The 19,077-nt window shown below is 45.9% G+C and overlaps 1 protein-coding gene across 8 annotated transcripts in view; it reads right to left on the minus strand.

Annotated features, from left to right (window-relative positions):
• The window catches only part of SEC22A (SEC22 homolog A, vesicle trafficking protein), a 635,166-nt gene that overhangs the window by 25,763 nt on the left and 590,326 nt on the right, over window positions 1–19,077 (minus strand). For all 8 annotated transcript variants that reach the window (XM_069616682.1, XM_069616681.1, XM_069616677.1 and 5 more), the window contains one exon: window positions 6,820–6,888. In XM_069616682.1, coding sequence (XP_069472783.1) covers window positions 6,820–6,888 — 69 coding nt within the window. The remainder of the gene's footprint in view (window positions 1–6,819; window positions 6,889–19,077) is intronic.

The raw sequence follows: 19,077 nt of genomic DNA on the forward strand, positions 1-19,077 counted from the left end.
ATCTAGCACCTCTCCCTTTTCCACCACAAAAGGGTTTTCTCTGTTGGCCTCTCTGACTGGCCTGCCCCTCCCTTTTCCAAAAGAGGAACAGAAGCGAAAAGGGCAACTCTTCCAGGAAGATGAGCCTGCATAAGAGTGTTGTTGAGGTTGCCTTATAGAGGCACTAAGTGATTTTGCTGCCGCTTTCGAGGTCTGCAGCTTCTCCAAGCTTTCATCCGCCTTGCTGCCAAACAACCTCAAGCCGTCAAAGGGCATATTAAGTAATCTAGATTGCACATCAGGTGCAAACCCAGATTTTATTGGCCATGCAAATCCTATCCGCAGTGTCCAATCCTGACTGAAGGCATTCCTCCATAGCCACTTTACTATCCTTCACTATAGCCAGGAAGCCATCCTGTTCCTCACCTTCCGGGATGCGTTCAGCCACTGATGACATGCAGTCCTACAGGGTACAAGTAAATCTTGCTAATGTGCAAGTGACATTAGTCGATTTAAGGGCCATGCTGCCTGAAGAAAAAGCTTTCTGGGTCCAAGCAACCTTTTCATCGTCCCTGTCTGGTGGTATTGATGGGTAAGCCAATTGCCTAGTGGAGGTTGCAGCTTGAACCACTAAACTTTCTGGAGTCAGGCGTTTGGATAAATATTCTGGATCTGATAAAGCTGGTCTATATTTTGGTACCAGTTTCTTATTTACTGCAGAAATCAATCAGGAGTATTCCAATTTATTATTACCCCTTTTTGCAGTGCCTTATGGAAAGGTAGAACAGGATCTTTTAAAAGACCCTCACTCAAGATGTCAGTCATGTCATCCTGGCCGTAATCCGGGGAGGCTGCTCTTCAACCCACAAAATCAATGACCCTTCCCATAAGATTCCTATAACTGGGATCAGCATGTGCTGTAGGATCTGGTCTTTCAAAATCCACCTCAGGTGAAGTGTCTAAGCCATTGGCATTTTGGAGACAGTCATAAAGGTCTGTTATTTTAGACTGTGGTCCACTAGTTCTCCAGGGACCTCTCTGGCTCCAAATCTAACTCCAGCTGGAGTGACATCCTCTTCAGAGGAATGTTCTTGATATATAGATGACATGGACCTAAAAAAAATCCTGTCTAGGTTGAGGGTGGAAAGTCTTTTCAGGTAGAGAAGGTGGAATTGGTCTAGGTATGGGCAATGGCGTCGACTTGGGCTTTGGAATCAAAGAAGGCCTCAATAAAGGCGTTGAAGGCGTCGATGTGAAAGACGCTGGCTTCGATGGAGTCGAAGGAGGCTTCGATGCTGTCAAAGGCGGCATCGGTATAACTTAAGGCGTCAACGTCATTTTCGTCAGCGGTCTCGATGCTATGGTCGTCGACGGTGTTGAGTCGAGTTCTGGCTACAACTTCGACGTTGATGCCGCGTCCGCTAACCCCGATTTATGCACCAGAGGCTTAGACTTCGTATTAGGCGTCGGGGAACTTTCCCCCAAAGACACTCTTGACTCTTTCCCAACTCTCGCGTGTTTAGATCTTGATTTTCCTCTGTCACTTTTGGAGTGGGTAGAGCTAAGATCACTACGCGGCAACTTCGAGGGGGTCTGGGCTGCTTTCTCGAATATTTTTAGCATTGAAGTCCTGAAGGCCTCCCATTTTTCTGGGGAATTGTGCTTTGATGGGTAATTTACTCTCCTCTCAGAAGAGGATGAGGAGGAAGAAGATCTAGGACGTTGCTTTTTTTTTACTTTTTAGTCGAAGACAAGGAAGATTTCCTCGAGCAACTCTTTGATCTCGACCTCCTCCACTTATGACGATATTTTTGACTGGATTCATCCGAATCCTTTTGTCTTTTTAAAGACTTATATTTCTCCTCCCGCCACCGCCAGTTTACCTCTGCGTTCCCTAAGAGCCTTATTGGACATGGCCTGACAGGATCCGCACTCGTCAACCCGATAGTCTGGGCTGAGGCACCAGAGGCAATTCTAATGGGGTTCGGTTATAGACCTCTTCCTGCCACACTTCAGACAGTTTTTTTAACACTGTCTTGGGTGTGGAAGGAGTAGAAGATGAGGACATCGTCGAAGAATTTTCTGATGCGCCGTTCGTAACACGAAGCAGTTGCGTCGGAAAAATGGAACTGAGGTAACGGGTGCTGCTCGAGCCCTTTATACATTGGATGATGTCGAAGCTCGACGGTGGCCCTCGAGGGACTTCTACTCCGCGGTCTCAAACACAGCAACCCCTGGTGAAAAAAAAATTCCGAAGCAGCAGAGCTGGGATACGAATATCATAAAATGAGGAATGTGTGTGAGGACACAATCCATTCGAAGAACAGTTTTGGATGAGCTTTGCCAGTATCCAGTAACCAAGTTTGGCATCAGTCTGGAGGAGCCAGCCACAGATGACAGAATGCTGGTCCGGGAGCAGAGGTCCCCCCCCCCGCCGCCCCATCCTCAGCTTTGTACAGATTAAAGTTTGTTATCCTTGCAAGATAGACCCTTGGCCTTAATTCCCTAGAGGGGTGAACTTTAATCTGGTTCGAGCGTGATTAGGGCTACCTGTATTTAAGGGGTACCCCTGTAAATTGGGCTACCTTTCAAAGACTTGATTAAATTGAGCTCAAAGAGTTCTCATGAGGAGGTGTTTTGTGTGGGGAGGCGCAAGAATTAGATGCGAATGGCCAGAGATTAGCATGGCCATGGGCAGTCAATGGGTGTGCAAATAAGCAAACACCTCCTACAAGCTGTGTCTCCCTCCTTATATGCCATTTCTCCCTATCTGTATTCTAATGCAATAGTGTCGGCTTAATAGCCCAAACTAAAAATCTGGAGCCAGGTATCTAGGTCAGTTTAAAAGCAAGTATATGCAACTAGTATTTCAAATAGCAAGATTTTTATGGGTTTGGAAAAAAAAGCAAGTTCTTTCTTGACAGCAAAAAGATAAACAAAAATTCCCAAAATATATAAATATGGCAGTATTTACATGATGTGAGAAAAATTATGTAGACCATTTTCTAACAATTCTGTAAAATCCTTAGTCAAGTCCAAAAAGCATTGTGGAAAAATGAATAAAGGAATGGCTTAGGTAGTGGGGCATGGGAAAGTTCCAGGTTGACAACAATTTAATGAAATTGTGTTTGCCTTGTGTCGAATTCTTCATAATGTTGAAATACACATGTCACATTACATTTTTATTGGGAGCGCCCCCTTGCAGAGTCACAAGAGGGTAAGCCGGCATAAAAACATGATGTGGGGATCATCAGATCCCTGCATCAATGGCAGAGGCTTCAGAGATGTTGCCTGGTGGTGCAACATGGTGCTATGTGGCAGGTATTTTAGTTCACTATCCGCCTTCGTATCTTCATATCCGTCATATCTTCATAATCATTATCCTCCTAGTAAAAGGGCATATTGCTGAAAAAAACAATCAGTAAAAATGACTAAGGCCTGGGCCAAAAGGCCAGCCTGGCAACCTCCAAAAAGCAAATGCTCGCACTTGGTATAGACATACACTTTTTGGAGTCTCACTGTTTAGTCCCATCAGAACATAAGAAAGGGGTTCAATATGTTTGGAAGGGATTATCAGTGCTATAAAGCAAACCCTGGTCAAGATAGAAAGGGCCCTTGCAGTGCCCTCCATGTTAAGGGTGGTGATAGTGATGCCCCCGGGTAGAATGACGAATATGGCAGAGTTTGCCTGCAGGTCCTGGGCTCGCATTGAAAAGAAAGGGGATGTCATTTACTATGCAAAACTTCCGACCCGGGCTGGACATTGACAACGGGGCAGAAGTTTATACGTTGCATGCAGTGGCTGGTTTCTCCTGCTTTCGGGACCTCTTCACAGAGGGACAGTTCTTGACTGTGGAGGGGGGATGTGAGCTAGAGGAGTTGTCACACCCTTAGATTTGTTCCTGTATTTTAGGCTGAGAGACTCCCTGAAGGGCCTAGGCCCCACCTTTCCACAAGAACCGGGGTGGCACCTATATTGGATGGAATAATAAAGAGGGCTGACATTAGTAAGCTTGTGTCCAATCTTTACTGTACAATGCATGTCACTCGAGGGTACAGGGAGGCCTGTTGGGAGGGGTTATAACTGATAGTGTATGGGATTATTGTTGTGCACAAACAAGGAAAATAGCTCTCAACATTAAATCTAAAATGATCCACTTTAAATTCCTGCATCAATTTTACTATATCCCTGCTTTGTTGCAGTCCTTTTTCCTGATGCCCCAGATGAGTGTGTACGCTGTGCGATGACACCAGCAGATTTTCTACATGTTGCACATAGATGTCCACCGGTACTGGGGTTCAGGGAGGGAGTGTTTGTAATGCTGAGTGACATCATAGGGGAGAGGAGCGAAGCTGACCCAGAGGTGGCCCTATTAGGTAACAACCGACAGATTGCCGAGTGAGGAAACTGCCGGGCTACTGCTGCTCCTGGCTAAGAGGAGATTGGCAATGGTGTGGGGTAGGCCACGACACCCTACTATAGAACGGTGGAAAGAGGATATTCTTTATTGCAATGAAATGGAATATGGCAGAGTGGTACATCCATGTGCTAGACTCAAAAATATTTGGGACCATTATAAACAATACCTTATTTTGTTACCCTAAGGCAGAAGTCTTTTGATTTTAGATTGAAAGAAATGGGCAGGGGTGGCTCACATGGTCGAGCTGGACCATAAAACTGTCTCAGGCACCAATTAAAAAGAGGCCTGCAGTTGCAAATGGATATTCATTCCTTTAGTCCCAGACTGTTCGAATAGTACCCGAGGGGGTGTTTTGTTTTGTTAAAATGCAAGCAAATTGTGATATTTAAAGAATATTTATTCAGCAACAATGGTCAAAATGACTAAACTCATAGTGAAGTAACTCATCAAACCGGCCCCAATTGGCCAAAAAAAGTGTCCCATTTTGACTGGCCTACACTAGCTTTTTACATTTTTGGTACGGGCATCGCCCTATTGCCCTATAAGCCAGTCCGAGTCTGGCAGCTCATCCATAATGGGCGAGGGGGCGTCCACCGAGTGGCCCCCTCACCCATCATGCAGGAGTCGAGGATTCAGCCCAGTGAAACACTGAGCACTCCCGCAGCTGCTTTTTCCAGCTGAGAGAGTGCTCCTGGGTTGGCTGAATTGTCAAAGGGACACACAGTTTCCCTTTGACAGTTCAGTTCTCCAGCCGCACATGCTCACTGAGCCATGCAACGCTGGGGGCGTTTTGCTTCGCCAGCCGTGCATAGCTCATTGGAAATGCTGGCTGGCGCAGTGCATGTCTGTATGTGTGAGGGGGAGCTCCTGCGCCTCCTCGCACATACGGACAGAGCAACCTGTAGCACTGCATTTCAGCACACATGCGCAGGCCCCTGCAGAAGGTACGTTATTTTTTTATTTAAATAGGTGTATGCTTGTGTTATGAGGGTGTATGGTAATGGGTGCTTATAAGAATGATAGCGTGATTGCTGTGTGAATGTGTGTGTGTGCGTGCTTGTTTTGGTGCGTTGAGTTGATTTTGGCGTGTGGGGGGTATAGGGAGGAAGGAGGGCTGTACAACAAAGGCATTTTAAAAATGCCTTTGTTGCACAATCCCTCTACCTACCTGCCAAAATCAGCTCTCCTTCTGAGGCACTGTGGAGCCCAGGGGACAGGGATGGTATTTTATTTACTGGATATATATCATAGATATCCAGTCAAAAATACCATGCTTTCCCCCTTAACCCCCCCAGCGCTAATTGCAAATTGTTTGGCTTTTTACCCATTTTTTTTAAAGTATGCTCTAAAATGCAACATTTTAACTCATTGTTTAAAAAGAATTCACAGGTGGAAAAACCCCCACAAACCCCCATTGATTGGTTTGGGCTCGCTTGCTGCGCTCGGTCGCTATGGCATTTTTGTGGGAAATATTTATGCCCCTCCACTTTAAAAAATTCACCAGCTCCCACTGGCCCTCGGACTGATTTGGGAACGGGGTCGGGGGAGCCCAGGGACTGTAGTGGGAGCAAGATGGGCGGGAGCACTGGGATAGTGGTGGGAGCAGGGTAGGGAGAGTCCAGGGACTGGGTAGGAGTGGGATGAGGGAGCCCATCAACTGTGATGGGAGTATGTAGGGGAGCCCAGGGACTATCCTCGGAGAAGGGTGCGGTGACTGCGCACAATAGTTCATAGCCATTTGTACATACTGTCCATTTGGCATTTTGGGGTTGAGGGGGACCACATTTTGCTCAGGGGGGGCCTAGGCCAAAACTGTTTGAAGACTATTGCCCTAAGGAATCATCAGTAATGAGTAAGAGAGATTTGACTGTAGACTTGTTATTTGCAGATGGGTGGGAGAAGGGGGGGGGGATATATATCTCTGTTAATGTTGAACTGCTGGAGCACACTGCTACCTGTTGGATATAATTAACGTGTATGTAGCAATTGGGCCTGAGCTTGGGATGGAATGTAGGGAAGCAGGGTTGAATCGATGAACGACTTTTGTATTGTTGTTGTGAAAACTATAAACAGTTTTAAAGAAAGGGAACCCTGAGCTCTTGGAGTGATAGGGGAAGAGTTGGAGATCAGCATACCACATTTCTCTTAACTGTAGCTGTGGTCACATAACAGTGCTCAAACATGAGCCAATAAGACCATGGTGTTCATGGTATTTTGTTTGCATACAGTTGAACTACACTGGATATGGATATTGTTTTTAGGAGTGGATTATCCATGAGTATTCCACAAACAGTGCGAGTCATTTCTACATGTGGTTATCTGTAACAGAGAACTTATCATTGGAGAATCATTTGGTACTGCTATTCCCAATGGCTTGTTGATCACTATCAAATATACCATATGCCCATCGAGAACCAACCTGATATAAGCAAGCTGCTGTTCCAAGGAAGAATGCAATAGTGTAACTGAAGTCATTGTCCTCTTCAATCTGCAAAGACAAAGTCAACAAGTCAACTTTTTGGAAGAAGGTTACAACTCAAAATGATACTAAATGTATCTTATAACTGCTAAAGATTTATAAAACAAAGGTAAGTAAACGAAATTGTACAAATTACAAACTGAGTGCAGAATAATGACTGAAGTTGCAGAAGTTAGTGCATGTGGAAAGAAACTGATTTCAGGTTCTTACAGAAAAGTACAGGGTACTCACCGGAATGCCTTTTGTACGCTTTGTCCCTTACCAGTGTGCTGCCGACCAACCACACAGTGAACAAAGCTAGCACAGCAGACTTAAATAACAAAGGGGAGCTAGAGCACAGCACAGTCTTGCCAACTCCTCTGTTGAAAAACAAATCGTCTTTGCATACTGCATGCATTACCAGGCAAAGAAAGTAGGATTTGTTTGGAATGTATTTAACAGCTGCTGAAATGTACTTTACTTGCTATATTAAAGAGCAGTGTCATCATTAGGAATGTGGCTTTCACTATACTTGGCAAATACAATTCCATATAGACTGCCTATTTTACTTCAAAATACACTAAGAAAAATCAAACAATTGTGTCAAGTATCTCCCCTGTGCAAAATGAAGCCCTTCCTACTAGACACCAGATTCAGATCCACTGCACAGAACCTAGTCCTATTTTACCTGGACCAGGAAAGCTCCCCTCTCAAAAGCTTACCCACCATGCTAGCACCTATGAAAACACTTCTCTACAGCACTGCCCACTTCAAAGGTCTCCACTAACACAACGCCCTCACATCAAAATGCCACTGGCTACCCCTACAAGCACACATCACCTTCAAAGCTGGCTGCATCATAGACAAAGCTGTACACCTACACATGCCCTCCTAACCGGCAGACAGTGTCGCCATTTTTGGCAGTAACTCAGGACCTAGTCAGACTAGAGCAGAAGAAATACCACATAGAAAGAACCAGGAAATAAGCCAAGAGCAGTACATGGAGCATATTTACATACATGTATCGCCGAACTGAAGTTGGTACTCAGTTATCATCCTAGGAGGGATGAAAGGCCAAGTTGCGTGTGCTGGGATTCGACATGCTGATCACACAGATAGCAACAGCTACGTTACCCGACTGTTGCAAGGACTGTCTCCTCCCTGGCAACTTTGATGCAAATTGTAATAAAATAATTGTGCCCAGAACAGATGTCTTGGAGGTCTGTCCCACCATATAAGGAACAAGTTATAATACCAGAATTGGAATCTTACATGGATTTACATGCTTATGAATATTCCCCGTCAGGCTGGGAATCCTCAGTAAGATTAAAGCAGTTAAGCTTTAAAGCCTAAAAAAACTGCTTGTCACTTATATAGTCCATTGCTGTCACTTTGTGTTATACTACCCCAACCAATGACGCTCATCCTCCTTAGCTCCACCCCTGGTGGCCATCTTCAGATTTAAGAGCGCATGCAACCCGTGGCAATAGGAACCACTGACGAGCCATAGAGAGGCAGGAGGGAGGGTCGCATGTGAATCCATGTAAGATACCCATGCTGGAGAACAGGCATTACAGGTAAGTAACTTCTTCCTTATCCAGCATTGGATCTTACATGGATTCACATGCTTATGAATACGATTATACATCAGTACAAACACAACCATGGGAGGTGATACAGATCAACAGAAGCAATGTAAACTCACTGCTGGAACACTTAACCACAAGCAAAAAGGTTACATAGCACCGTCTGGCCAACACAAGACTCCTCCCTGGAATCCATGTTGAGGCAGTAGAACCTCATGAAGGTGTGAACAGACCACCATGTATAGCAGCCCTGCAGATGTCAAGCAAGGGGAACACCAGACAGGAACTACCTTGTGCCAGCCACACCTTGGTGGAATGTGCCCTAAGCCTGCTTGGCAGATGTCTGTTCACAAACAAGACAATCCGAGATGCAGCCTGATAGCCACTTGGAGATGGAAGCCTTCGACAGAGCCTTCCCTTTATCGACAAGCCCAAAAGCCACAAACAATTGCGAAGTCTTGTGAAAGTCATTTGTGCATGCAACATAAAACTTCAATACACAGGCAACGTCTAGGGAATGCAAAACCCTCTCTGCAGAAAAGGTAGGAGGAGCCAAAGAAAACTGGCAAGTGTATGGGCTCATTGAAATGAAATTCCCATAGGACCTTTGGCATGAAAGAAGGGTGGGTGCACAGCGACACCCTGCAGTGGTGAAAAGTCAAATATAGTGGTTTGTAAGAGAGGCTGCAACTCCCCAATGCATCTGGCAGATGTAATAGTAACAAGAACGCAGTCTTCCACAAGAGAAGTGTCCAAGGAGTCCAGTATTGAGGCTCACAAGGAGGGCCCATTAACCTGGAGAGAACCATATTGAGTTCCCAAGCTGAAGCAAGCACTTTAACAGGCAGAAAAGTCCTGAAAAGGCCTTTGAGGAACTCTAACAAGCCTATGCGACCAAAGAGAAGGCTTGCCAGTTGTTTGAGTGTAATGGGAGATATCAGCCAGGTAAACCTTTATCGAAGCGTGTGCTAGGCCCGCTTTTGTCAAAGATAGAAGATACAGCAGGATCTGGTTAACCTTGATCCAGAGAGGGTTGAGTCGTTGAGATTGAAACCATATGGAACACCTCTTCCACTTATGTTCGTAGCAGAAAAGAGTATAAGTGCCTTGGCCAGAATCTCACAGCACTCCAAGGGTAACTGGAAGTGTCCAAATTCTAAGGCTGCAGAGCCAGTCCCTCAATTTCAGGAACAATGAGGACGGCTCCTCCTTCCCTGGATAGTAGGCCTGGAGGAGAAGGAAACTTGATGGACGGTGCCACTGACAGATGCAGCATGTCGGGGTATTAGATTTGAAGTGGCCATGCCAGGGCAATTGGAATCATCCTGTACTGGCTCTGTTTGAGTGCATAGAGTACTCGTAGAATAAGAGGCATTGGAGGGAATGCATAAAGGAACAGCCACTCCCATGGGATGGAGATGCATCCACTAGACTCCTCGTTTGAGGAAACCTGCTGGCAAACTGGCTGCACTTGGAGTTGGTCACTGTGGCTAACAAATCGATATGAGGTGGACCCTATCTTGAGAACAGTGGTCGAACTTGATGCTGATGGAGCTCCCACTCATGGCAGGATTGCAGCTCCCTGCTGAAGGAATCGGCAATGGTGTTGTGGATCTCAACCAGGTGAAGTGAAATGAGGAACATCCCCCGAGTTATGGGCCAGTGCCACAGAAATTGAGCTTCCTTGGAGAGGATGGGTGAGCGCCCCCACCCCCTTGCTTCCTGACGTAGAACATGGTTGTCGTGTTGTATGGAAAGATGTGGACCACCTTTGCCTGTAGCTGAGGTTGAAGAGACTAAAGATCCCAGAACAACACCTGGAGCTCTTACACACTGATGTGAAGTATCTCATCTTCCGGTAACCAGAGACTTCTGGCATGGATTTTTCCTGTGTGCGCCCCACCCCTCCAGGGATGCGCTGGTTGTGACAGTGGCTTGATGAGCTAGAGAGTGAAAGGGGGCACCCTGTGTTAGGTGGTGCCGATGGTTCCACCACTGCAGTGATCGTCACAAATGTGGGTTGAATGAGATCTTGTCGCTCCAAGAGCCCGACACTTGCTTCCATCTGGCATCTAGGAGCTGTTGGAGTCGCACATGTGCAGCCTGCAACGAGGAACCATACAGATGCAAGAGGACAACATCATCCCTAGAAGAGACTTGATCTATGGAACTGTTGTTACCCGGGGAGAAGACATCTGTTGACTCTTGCAGGTCATGGCTTTTATTCAGTCCTCTGATGGTGTAGCAAGGCACTACAAGGTGTCCAGCTGAAAACCCAGGAAGAGCGCGTTGGGAGACAGCGATAGACAGGACTTGGGAAACTTTATGGAGAAACCTAGAGACATTAGACATTCAATGGTGGCCTCTGGTGAGACTGCAATCGGATCAACCAGTCATCCAGATAAGGGTAGACGCCTATAAGTGTGTGACACAGATGGGCGGCCACTGGAGCGTGGCACTTGGCAAGCGCCCACACCTTTGAAGCAGACTTTAGTCCGAAGGGTAGAGCCTTGAATTGGTAGTGCTCCCCCTACACTATGAAGTGAAGGAACCGTCTGTGCTTCCGATGGATGCGTATGTGGAAGTATTCATCTTCCAGATCTAGAGATGCGAGAAAATCCCCTTGCTCTATTTGCTCGAGAAACTGGTGCAGAGTGACCATACAGAATTGTTGTGATCGAACGCATGTGATGAGCTTCCCGAGATCTAGACTAGGTCTCCACTCAAAAGACTTGTTTCTGAATAGAAAGTACCTGGAGTACACTCCGGAGCCCATGGGGTGCACCAGAACAGATTCTATAGCTCCTTTTTTTAGTAGGGACTGAACCTCCTGTAGGGCAAGGGGCAGATGTAGTTCCCTTTTGTTTATGGACAGAATGAAATGGTGTTTGGCCAGATATTCAAGACTGTGCCCTCTTTGCACGATGCCGAGCAGCCACTTGTCGGTGGTGATGTTTCTCTACCAGTTGACAAATTGAGACAACCGGCCTCCCACTGAGGTGCTGAAGCGAGCACCCGGGCCCTAATCATGGTCAGGCCTCCTTTGGAGCTTGTGGGGGGATGGGGGATCTGTGTCACCTCTGAGTGCTCTTGTACGCTTCTGACCTTACTCAGGCCTTCTGGGAGGTGGAACAAGAAGGGTATAGATAGGACAGCTGCTGATATTCCCCAGAGGCCCTGGAGATTCTCCCTTTCCAAGAAAGGGCTTCCTCTGAGAACGGCCTAGTGAGCGTGCCTTGTCTGTCTTCATTGCTTGAAGTGTCGAACTGCATGTCGGGTTGGAAATTGGTGGCTTTCAACCACCCCTGATGCCATAGGACATCCCAGTTTCCCATCTGGCGGAAACCTTTGTCCGCCACATCCAGTGCTACGGTGATTGCTGCATGAGGGTGAGATGGCCTTGGACCATGCAAAGTCATAGTCTCCTGTCTCTTGTCGTTAGGCGAGAAGTGTAAAAGCAGCCCCGTCTTAAACCACAATTCTCATAATGCTAAGGAATTTGCAGCTTTGATAGTGCTAGCTGCTGTGGTAATTCTCCTCTTTCCAACAGCATCCAGCTGCTTTCTATCTTTGTTTGAGGGAACCAAAGATTAAGAGGCTGGTGTAGCTGATCTCTTTCTGGCTGTAGCTGACACCACTTAGTATGGGTATGGCTGGGAGCGAAGATAATTGGGAGCAATCTCAGGAAATGTATTCTCCTTCTTCGGCTTTTCCGGGACGAGGTTGAAGAGCTTCAGAGCTTGCATCAAAAGACCATGAAAGGAACCTATTTCATCCTGAGGTAAACTTGTGGAGGGTAGATCAGTATCAGGATTTTCTCCATCTGCCGGCACCAAGTCATCATACTCATCAGTCGTATGGGTACCTTGGGATGTGTTCCGTATCCAGACTAGCATTCGTTTCTGCAAAAGCAACCACTAGGCGCAAAAATTACTGTGGTGCTGGCCTGGGATGTCGACACTGAAGTAACCCTTCCTCGGAAATCCCCTAAGGAATCCCACTAGGGGTACCTTAAGAGGCTGGCGGGGGTAGCCAATGTTGTAGCTCTGCTGCAAGGGTCTGAATAAGAGGATAAAATGTCCTGCGACAAACACCTATATGCAGGCGGCACTGGGGATGGAGTAGACAGTCTAGGGACTGCAGGCCATACTGTATGGTGAGGAGCCAGTGGAATGGTGTAGAGGAGGTCCCAAATAAAACCTGCTCTCCAGTCGCCCATTTTTAAGTACCAGGAGCGTTCACACCGAGATATGTGACGTATGACGCGCAAATAAACCAGCAGAGAGCTGCAGTGGGACTCTGCCCAGTGCCTATTACAAGAACAGCACCTATTGAAGTGCCGATATCCAGAAAACCATGGACAGTAAGTTATCCATTAAGAAAACCCCATCAACAAATGAAACTAAATGAAGATTGTCCAAGTACAGTTTCGAAGAAACCAAAAAGGTCTTAATGAAAGACGAATGGTGACGTCACGAGGGCCCGGACAGACTCACATATAGAAGAAATGGCGTCCCGAGAATGACGCAAAGAGACGAAACGCAATTAGTAAGGATATCGTGAACTTAAAGTAAAAGAACGATGTCCAAATATAAGAAAATCAAGCTGTAAGCAAAATGAAGATAGTCGACCAGTTTACACCTGTAAATATGCTTGGAACCGCAAGAAAGCTAAGAAAACAGTGCGGCTTGCTATGCTTAGTAGAAGAATAGTGCGGCAAGCGCCATTATACATAATTTACCTCAAATAAAGCACATTATCATAAGTATATTTCTACTTTGCACAAGAAGCAGAATCAACCCAGGTTACTAACGGCCAAACGAGAAAAGATTCATATTTAGCAAAACGAGAAGAGACGACTGAAACGAAACTCAGCAGAGGCAACTGGTGCCAGGAAAGCCAAGGTCATACCAATAGAAGAGGTCGAACAGTAGCTACATCTAATTGAAACTAAGAACAGAATATCCTGCCTCTGAAAGGTCGAGATAAGAAGACGAAGGCAGGTGGCGGGTGAAACGAAAATCAAATACACAAATTTAGGGAAAAGAGACAAATTCACTGTGTTGGAGTCACGTGACCAGCCGAGCAAGAAGAAGCGAGGGCTCACACCTACGCTTGGCACCTGACCAGGCAGAGATATCAGAAGCTTTTCCAGACAGAAGATGCAGTCTCGAGGCCAACCACAGTGAAATAATTGACACATGGCTACTAAAGTGATGATTGATTGTAACCATATTCGGAGGAAGGCCTGGTAACTAAGGAGCACCCACACCTGGCCGAGCATTCTGCATGCTAAGCATAGGAGAAAGTATGCATGGGGTTGGTGCCAACCCAATCACAATGGGCCAAATAATCTAGGGTTGTATAGTTAGTAGAACCAATCAGACGTCGTACCTTTAGTGACGTTTACAGTAGTCATTTTGAAGGAAGGGCTTAGACACCCACCTGACAGTGTATACCCAATCCCCTCACTAAGTTACCATATACAGATATAGTACCTATAATAAAGTTAGCTTTTCCTAACCAATAGAATTTCATGTTAACTTTTGAGTGTTACACGTCAATGATGAGGAGTTTTGAGTATAAATGTTACAACTTGTATGAAGTTCGTTGGAGTTGAAGCGAGAAGGAAGATCGCATCACTGCCGATATCCATAACTCCCTGTTTTTTGTACTTGTCATTAAACGGACTCCCTTTGCCAAACGGTTTCAGTTGTCCTTACTGATTGGTGTTGGAGTAATAAATCTGCACCCCCATCCATCTCACGGGTGCTGCTATCTTGTCTTAAAGTGCTTCTGAGCAAACTCCGACTCTATGGCCCGGTCGGGGGTCTCAGAGTACACTTGGTAGCAGAGACTGATAGTTATCGATTAGAACAAGACACCCATTGACCGTTGACATGAAGTAACTCTAGGTCCTCAGCAATATCACGAGTCCTTTGCCATTCGGCTGAGTAGACTGTGAAGCTCCCCGTAGACAGTGGTAGAGTAAAAATAAAATCTGCAAAACGAGGTCTGAAGGGACCCGTGTTCCCCATATAGCCCCTTCCCACTCCTACGGGCAGCTGAGCGGGAGAAAAGCCGGAGAAGATGGTGACGAAGGCGGTGATCCCGAGGGACCAGAGAGGAAACATACGAACGGTGAGTGAAAAAGACTAAGCGTTTTGGCAAAAGTGCATGCTTTAGAACAATAAAGGGAAAAGGTAACAGAGGGAGGCGGGAAAACAAATAAGTAGATAGAGGAAAGATACCGGGGAGGACACCCGAGTAGAGAGGTTACCGGGGAGGACACCCGAGAAGAGAGAGGATTCGCCTTATTCCTACGCCAGTATAGCGGCTAGAAGAAACTTGTATCCAGAGTCCCAAATAAAGGGTAACGAATAGACTACCACAGCGATTAACGGAGCAGCGAAAGGGATTAGTTTAAATTCCATGTTGGGGTAAATTTAGAGGCAGGGATACATGTGACCAGCTGGAGTTCGTCTAGTCTATTAACGTCTGTCTTATGTGTTTGTTGTGACGCCATAGGACGACAATGTTCCCTCAAGGAACTAGCATAAAAACTGTGTGATTGGATATTTGGCAGGTTATACAAGACAACCTGATGTTTTTTGAGTAAAATAGAAGATATAACATTTTGTGAAAAAATCGGGATTGGAGCTTGCAGTGATTGATGCTCGCTCATACTGTTGGAATTGTTTAAGTCACGTGAAGCTTTGACAAGCGTCATATAAGGGGAAAGGGAACAGATTTAAGCATGGAGGACATAACTCCACAAGCACCCCTATGCAAACAGTTGCCGAAACATGCACCTTAGCTGAAAAAAATACAGTAGAGAGTGGATTAAAAGAACCGCCCACAAAATGTTTATGCCGTGGCCAAAGGGCGGGTCCTTATCTAAAGCTGTTTTGCAACACACAGCAACATATTTGCACGCCACATACACGGGCAAAAAGTTAAACACCTAGCTGTTCTAGAGCTTTGGAAAATGTATGAACAAGAGAAGGGAGAGGAGCCGCCAATAGATTGGATACTTAATGTATGCACAGAGGGTGGTGAGACGCCTACCATGCCACCCGCCCCATCTGAAACGAAGATTTAAGAAAATAAAGACGAGGAGTTATACCCACTGAGAGAACTTAAAAGCAGCTACAGGGTATAGCAACCCGGCATATAAGTCACCTATACAAAGTAGTGACGAAAATCAAGGTAAAGATAAGGATATCACCTCCACAGTCCCAAGGGACAAGGAGAGATGCGATGTCGAAAGAAGGGACCAGACACAGACAAGTGCATCTCTCAACAAGGAGAGAGAAGGTAAAAGATGGAAAGGAAGGAAAGATAGAACTGATGAGATAGCATTCCAAAAACAAATGGATGGGAGGGCAGATTTAATTGAAACTCGATGGCAAAGGCATTGATGATGCGAAACAAAAGGAGAGGCTAGACAAAGTACAGAGAAAGGAGAAAGGGAAAGAGTTGAGAGACGAAAGAATAAGGAAAAAAAGATAGGCAACGACGAGAACAGTTATATCGTGAAGAGCAAGAAAGACAGCTTGATTGTAAACAGAGAGCAGCCAATGATCAAGACAGACAGAAGCAGCAAAGGTTAGAGCAAGAGCAAAGAATACGAGAAAAAAGAATAAAGAGACGAAGGGATGAGGAAATACAAAGGGCAGATGAATGTAGAAACAAGAAGAAAAAGGAAGAAGGAAGAAGATGGGGTCAGAGAAGAGGCGAGGAAGCGCAGAGGATTCGATGACGAAGTAGAACGCAAGCGGAGATAGAGAACACAGGATCTTGAATATCTGGAGAGAGAGGTTAAGAAACCTGAGCCAGTAGTAAATTGGGAAGACATTGAAGAATTCTTTCCTGAGTACGATTCAGTACCAGGCATGTCTAGGGCAAATATTGAAGATGACTTCGAAGCATTGGAGAAACGATCAATAGAATATATGACAAAATGGGGTTAAAACAAATACCCCATGGGGAGGGAGAAGACAAGCGCCTAGAGACCACTTAGCTTTACGACACTGAGGGCATCTCCTGAAGTAGTGGGAATAGAGAACTATCCCTGGATAGAGTAGAGATAAGTAGGAACAAAGAAGACGCAAGAAGTTGCACGAATTGGGGACAGACAATGTGTGACACAGAAAGGGAGGAGTGCGATGAAAAGGAGGAAGAGAGAAGGTGTGAAAGATGATTCCCAAGGGGAAAAGGGATAAGATGGTCAGACACTAGTGAGTCGGCGCTGCAGGCATCAGAGTTAGCCACACAGTCAGACCAATATGAAGAAGTATCTCACGGTCAGAGGGGGGTGTCTCCACCGCCCTATGTGAGCTGGCTTAGGACATTGCCATGTAGGCGGCGATGTGGGAATATTACCCCTGCAATAGACAGGAGAACAATGAGAGAAGAGTGAGAGAGAGAGAGCTATACATCCCAATTTCCGTTACTCGAGAAAGGGGGAGCAAGACCACAATATATTCCATGTCCACACATGGATCGAGAAAATTTGAAAAACAAGCTTCCAATGTTGACATCGGGAGCCGGAAAATTGATGCACGAGTTAGAAAAAATGACAGGAGGGAAAACGTTAGCTATTGGGGATATCAAGTGTCTTTTAAACGCCATACTTGGTGAGAGAGCAGACGACGTGTAGGCACAGGCAGGCTACCCTGGTGTGACCACAATTAATACTGTGCATGACGGAGCTCCATTTAACAATTGCCGAGCCGCGGTATGGAAAGCACTACGAGTGCTTTATCCAGACACTTCCGATACGGGAGTTCTAATGACATGAAAAATGAAGGAGTCCGAGGATCCGTTGATTTACAAACAGAATTTTCAAGACGCATGGGTACTCGAGACTCATGAATCTTGGTGGAAATCTATACCTGTGTTCTACCATATATTGTGACAAGGGCTGCCAGAGCCGGTAGGGAAACAGCTCAAGAAATTGGTAGGAATCGAGGCTAAACCATGGTCAGAAATACAGCTGACCACCGCACACTATTGCAGGCTACTGCAAGAAAAGAATTGCAAAAAGGAAGTTGCATGAAAGGGTGAAGAGGCCATACTGGTGCAGAAGAAATTGTCAAAATATGCTCGAGGGAGCCATGATAACTAGCACAGTTGAATCGAGCATGCAACAGGTCAATAATCCACAACAGAATAATCAGGGCAATACAGGGTTTTACCCCAGGGGAAGAAGATTTAGGGGAAAAGGATGGCAGACTAATCAAGGAGGTTTTCAAAATATGGAAAATGGCAATCAAGATATGTCAAACGGGCAAATTATCAGACCACCGCCATGTTGGCTGTGTGGCATGACAGGGCACTTAGCTCGCACATGCAGAAATCAAGGCGTGATGCAAAACGGCCAAAGAAACAGGCGTGGCAAATCCACTCGCCTTCGCACAAAAAGGCAGTTGCACAAAATCACACGATGCAGCAAGCGCCAGAGTGCAACAAGGCTTGCAACCTCAGAATATGGTGAGTTTTCAACAAGGACAATCCCAACAGTCACTGATGCAACTGTCAAAGACAGTGAGTACCAGGATAGGCTATGAACCCTGGAATGGGAAGCACCACTGGACTGGGAATGGAGGAAATCCCTCAGCACAAGGTGGTGTTAAGTAGTCAGCCGGAGACACCAGAGGATTTTGGCAAATGATATTTATTTCTTGATATTACTTCAAGTTGAAAAGGGGAGGTTATGCAAAAAATCTCAATTCGAAATGAACAGTGCCAACCAGGCTTCTCAGAGTCTCTTTTTAAAACGTGACCGTAATCATAAGTTCAGGTTTACCTCTAAGAAAAACTTTGTTCGTGCCGTGCTGAGCGGTTTCCTTCACACACTCGACTGAGCACCCCGTTAGAGTTCCGTCATATAAAGTTCCTCCAGTCTTCTTGCCGTCCTTGAAGTGAAAGGAAAAACTCAAACTCCCGTATTTTTTTATCACATTATAAGCAGTCCCTCTCGTGTTGACTGTGCTCTGCTCTGTGCATAGTGTTGCCTGCCGTCTCGATAAGGGCCCTTCTTCCTCTAATAAACCCACCGGTGTTGTGAGCTGGTCTCTTCCCACTCGGAATCCACGCCGGCCGTCGCCTTCCACTCCTGCAAAATGAGACACACGTTGAGGTGTTTAGTGCAGCTTTAAACCCTTGGGCCACTCCTCCTCCTCCCCAGCAATTAATCACAGGTGCTGCCTCTGGGCGTAGTACAGCCGATGCTAATTCCCCTCCTTCCTGCTTCACACACTTTGAATCAGCGTTAGTTTTCACCCTTAACTGGGAGAGTCTATTCATATATGGAAATGTGGATTCCCTCCTTCTTTCCCTGTTTTCTTTTCCCCGTTGTTGGCTTTTATTTAAAAAATGCATCTGTTGAGGCCTTCTGGGAGTTGTAGTCCGTGTCGTTACTGTATCAATCATTTCGCCTGCTGTGATGTGTGAGGTCTGCCCCTTTGTACCGTTTTGTTCTTTATCATTTCTCGATAACCTGTCCGCTGCTACAGGTTCTCTATCACAGGTGGGCAAAACTATATATGGACTAGGATAGCTCAGTGAGAGCCTTGATGTGTTCTAGCCTATTGGTGACACCGTACCCTCACCGGAAACCTAGGGTGGA

This window comes from Ambystoma mexicanum, chromosome 9, assembly GCF_040938575.1.
Source record: "Ambystoma mexicanum isolate Mex_15411 chromosome 9, UKY_AmexF1_1, whole genome shotgun sequence".
NCBI classification, from domain to species: domain Eukaryota; kingdom Metazoa; phylum Chordata; class Amphibia; order Caudata; family Ambystomatidae; genus Ambystoma; species Ambystoma mexicanum.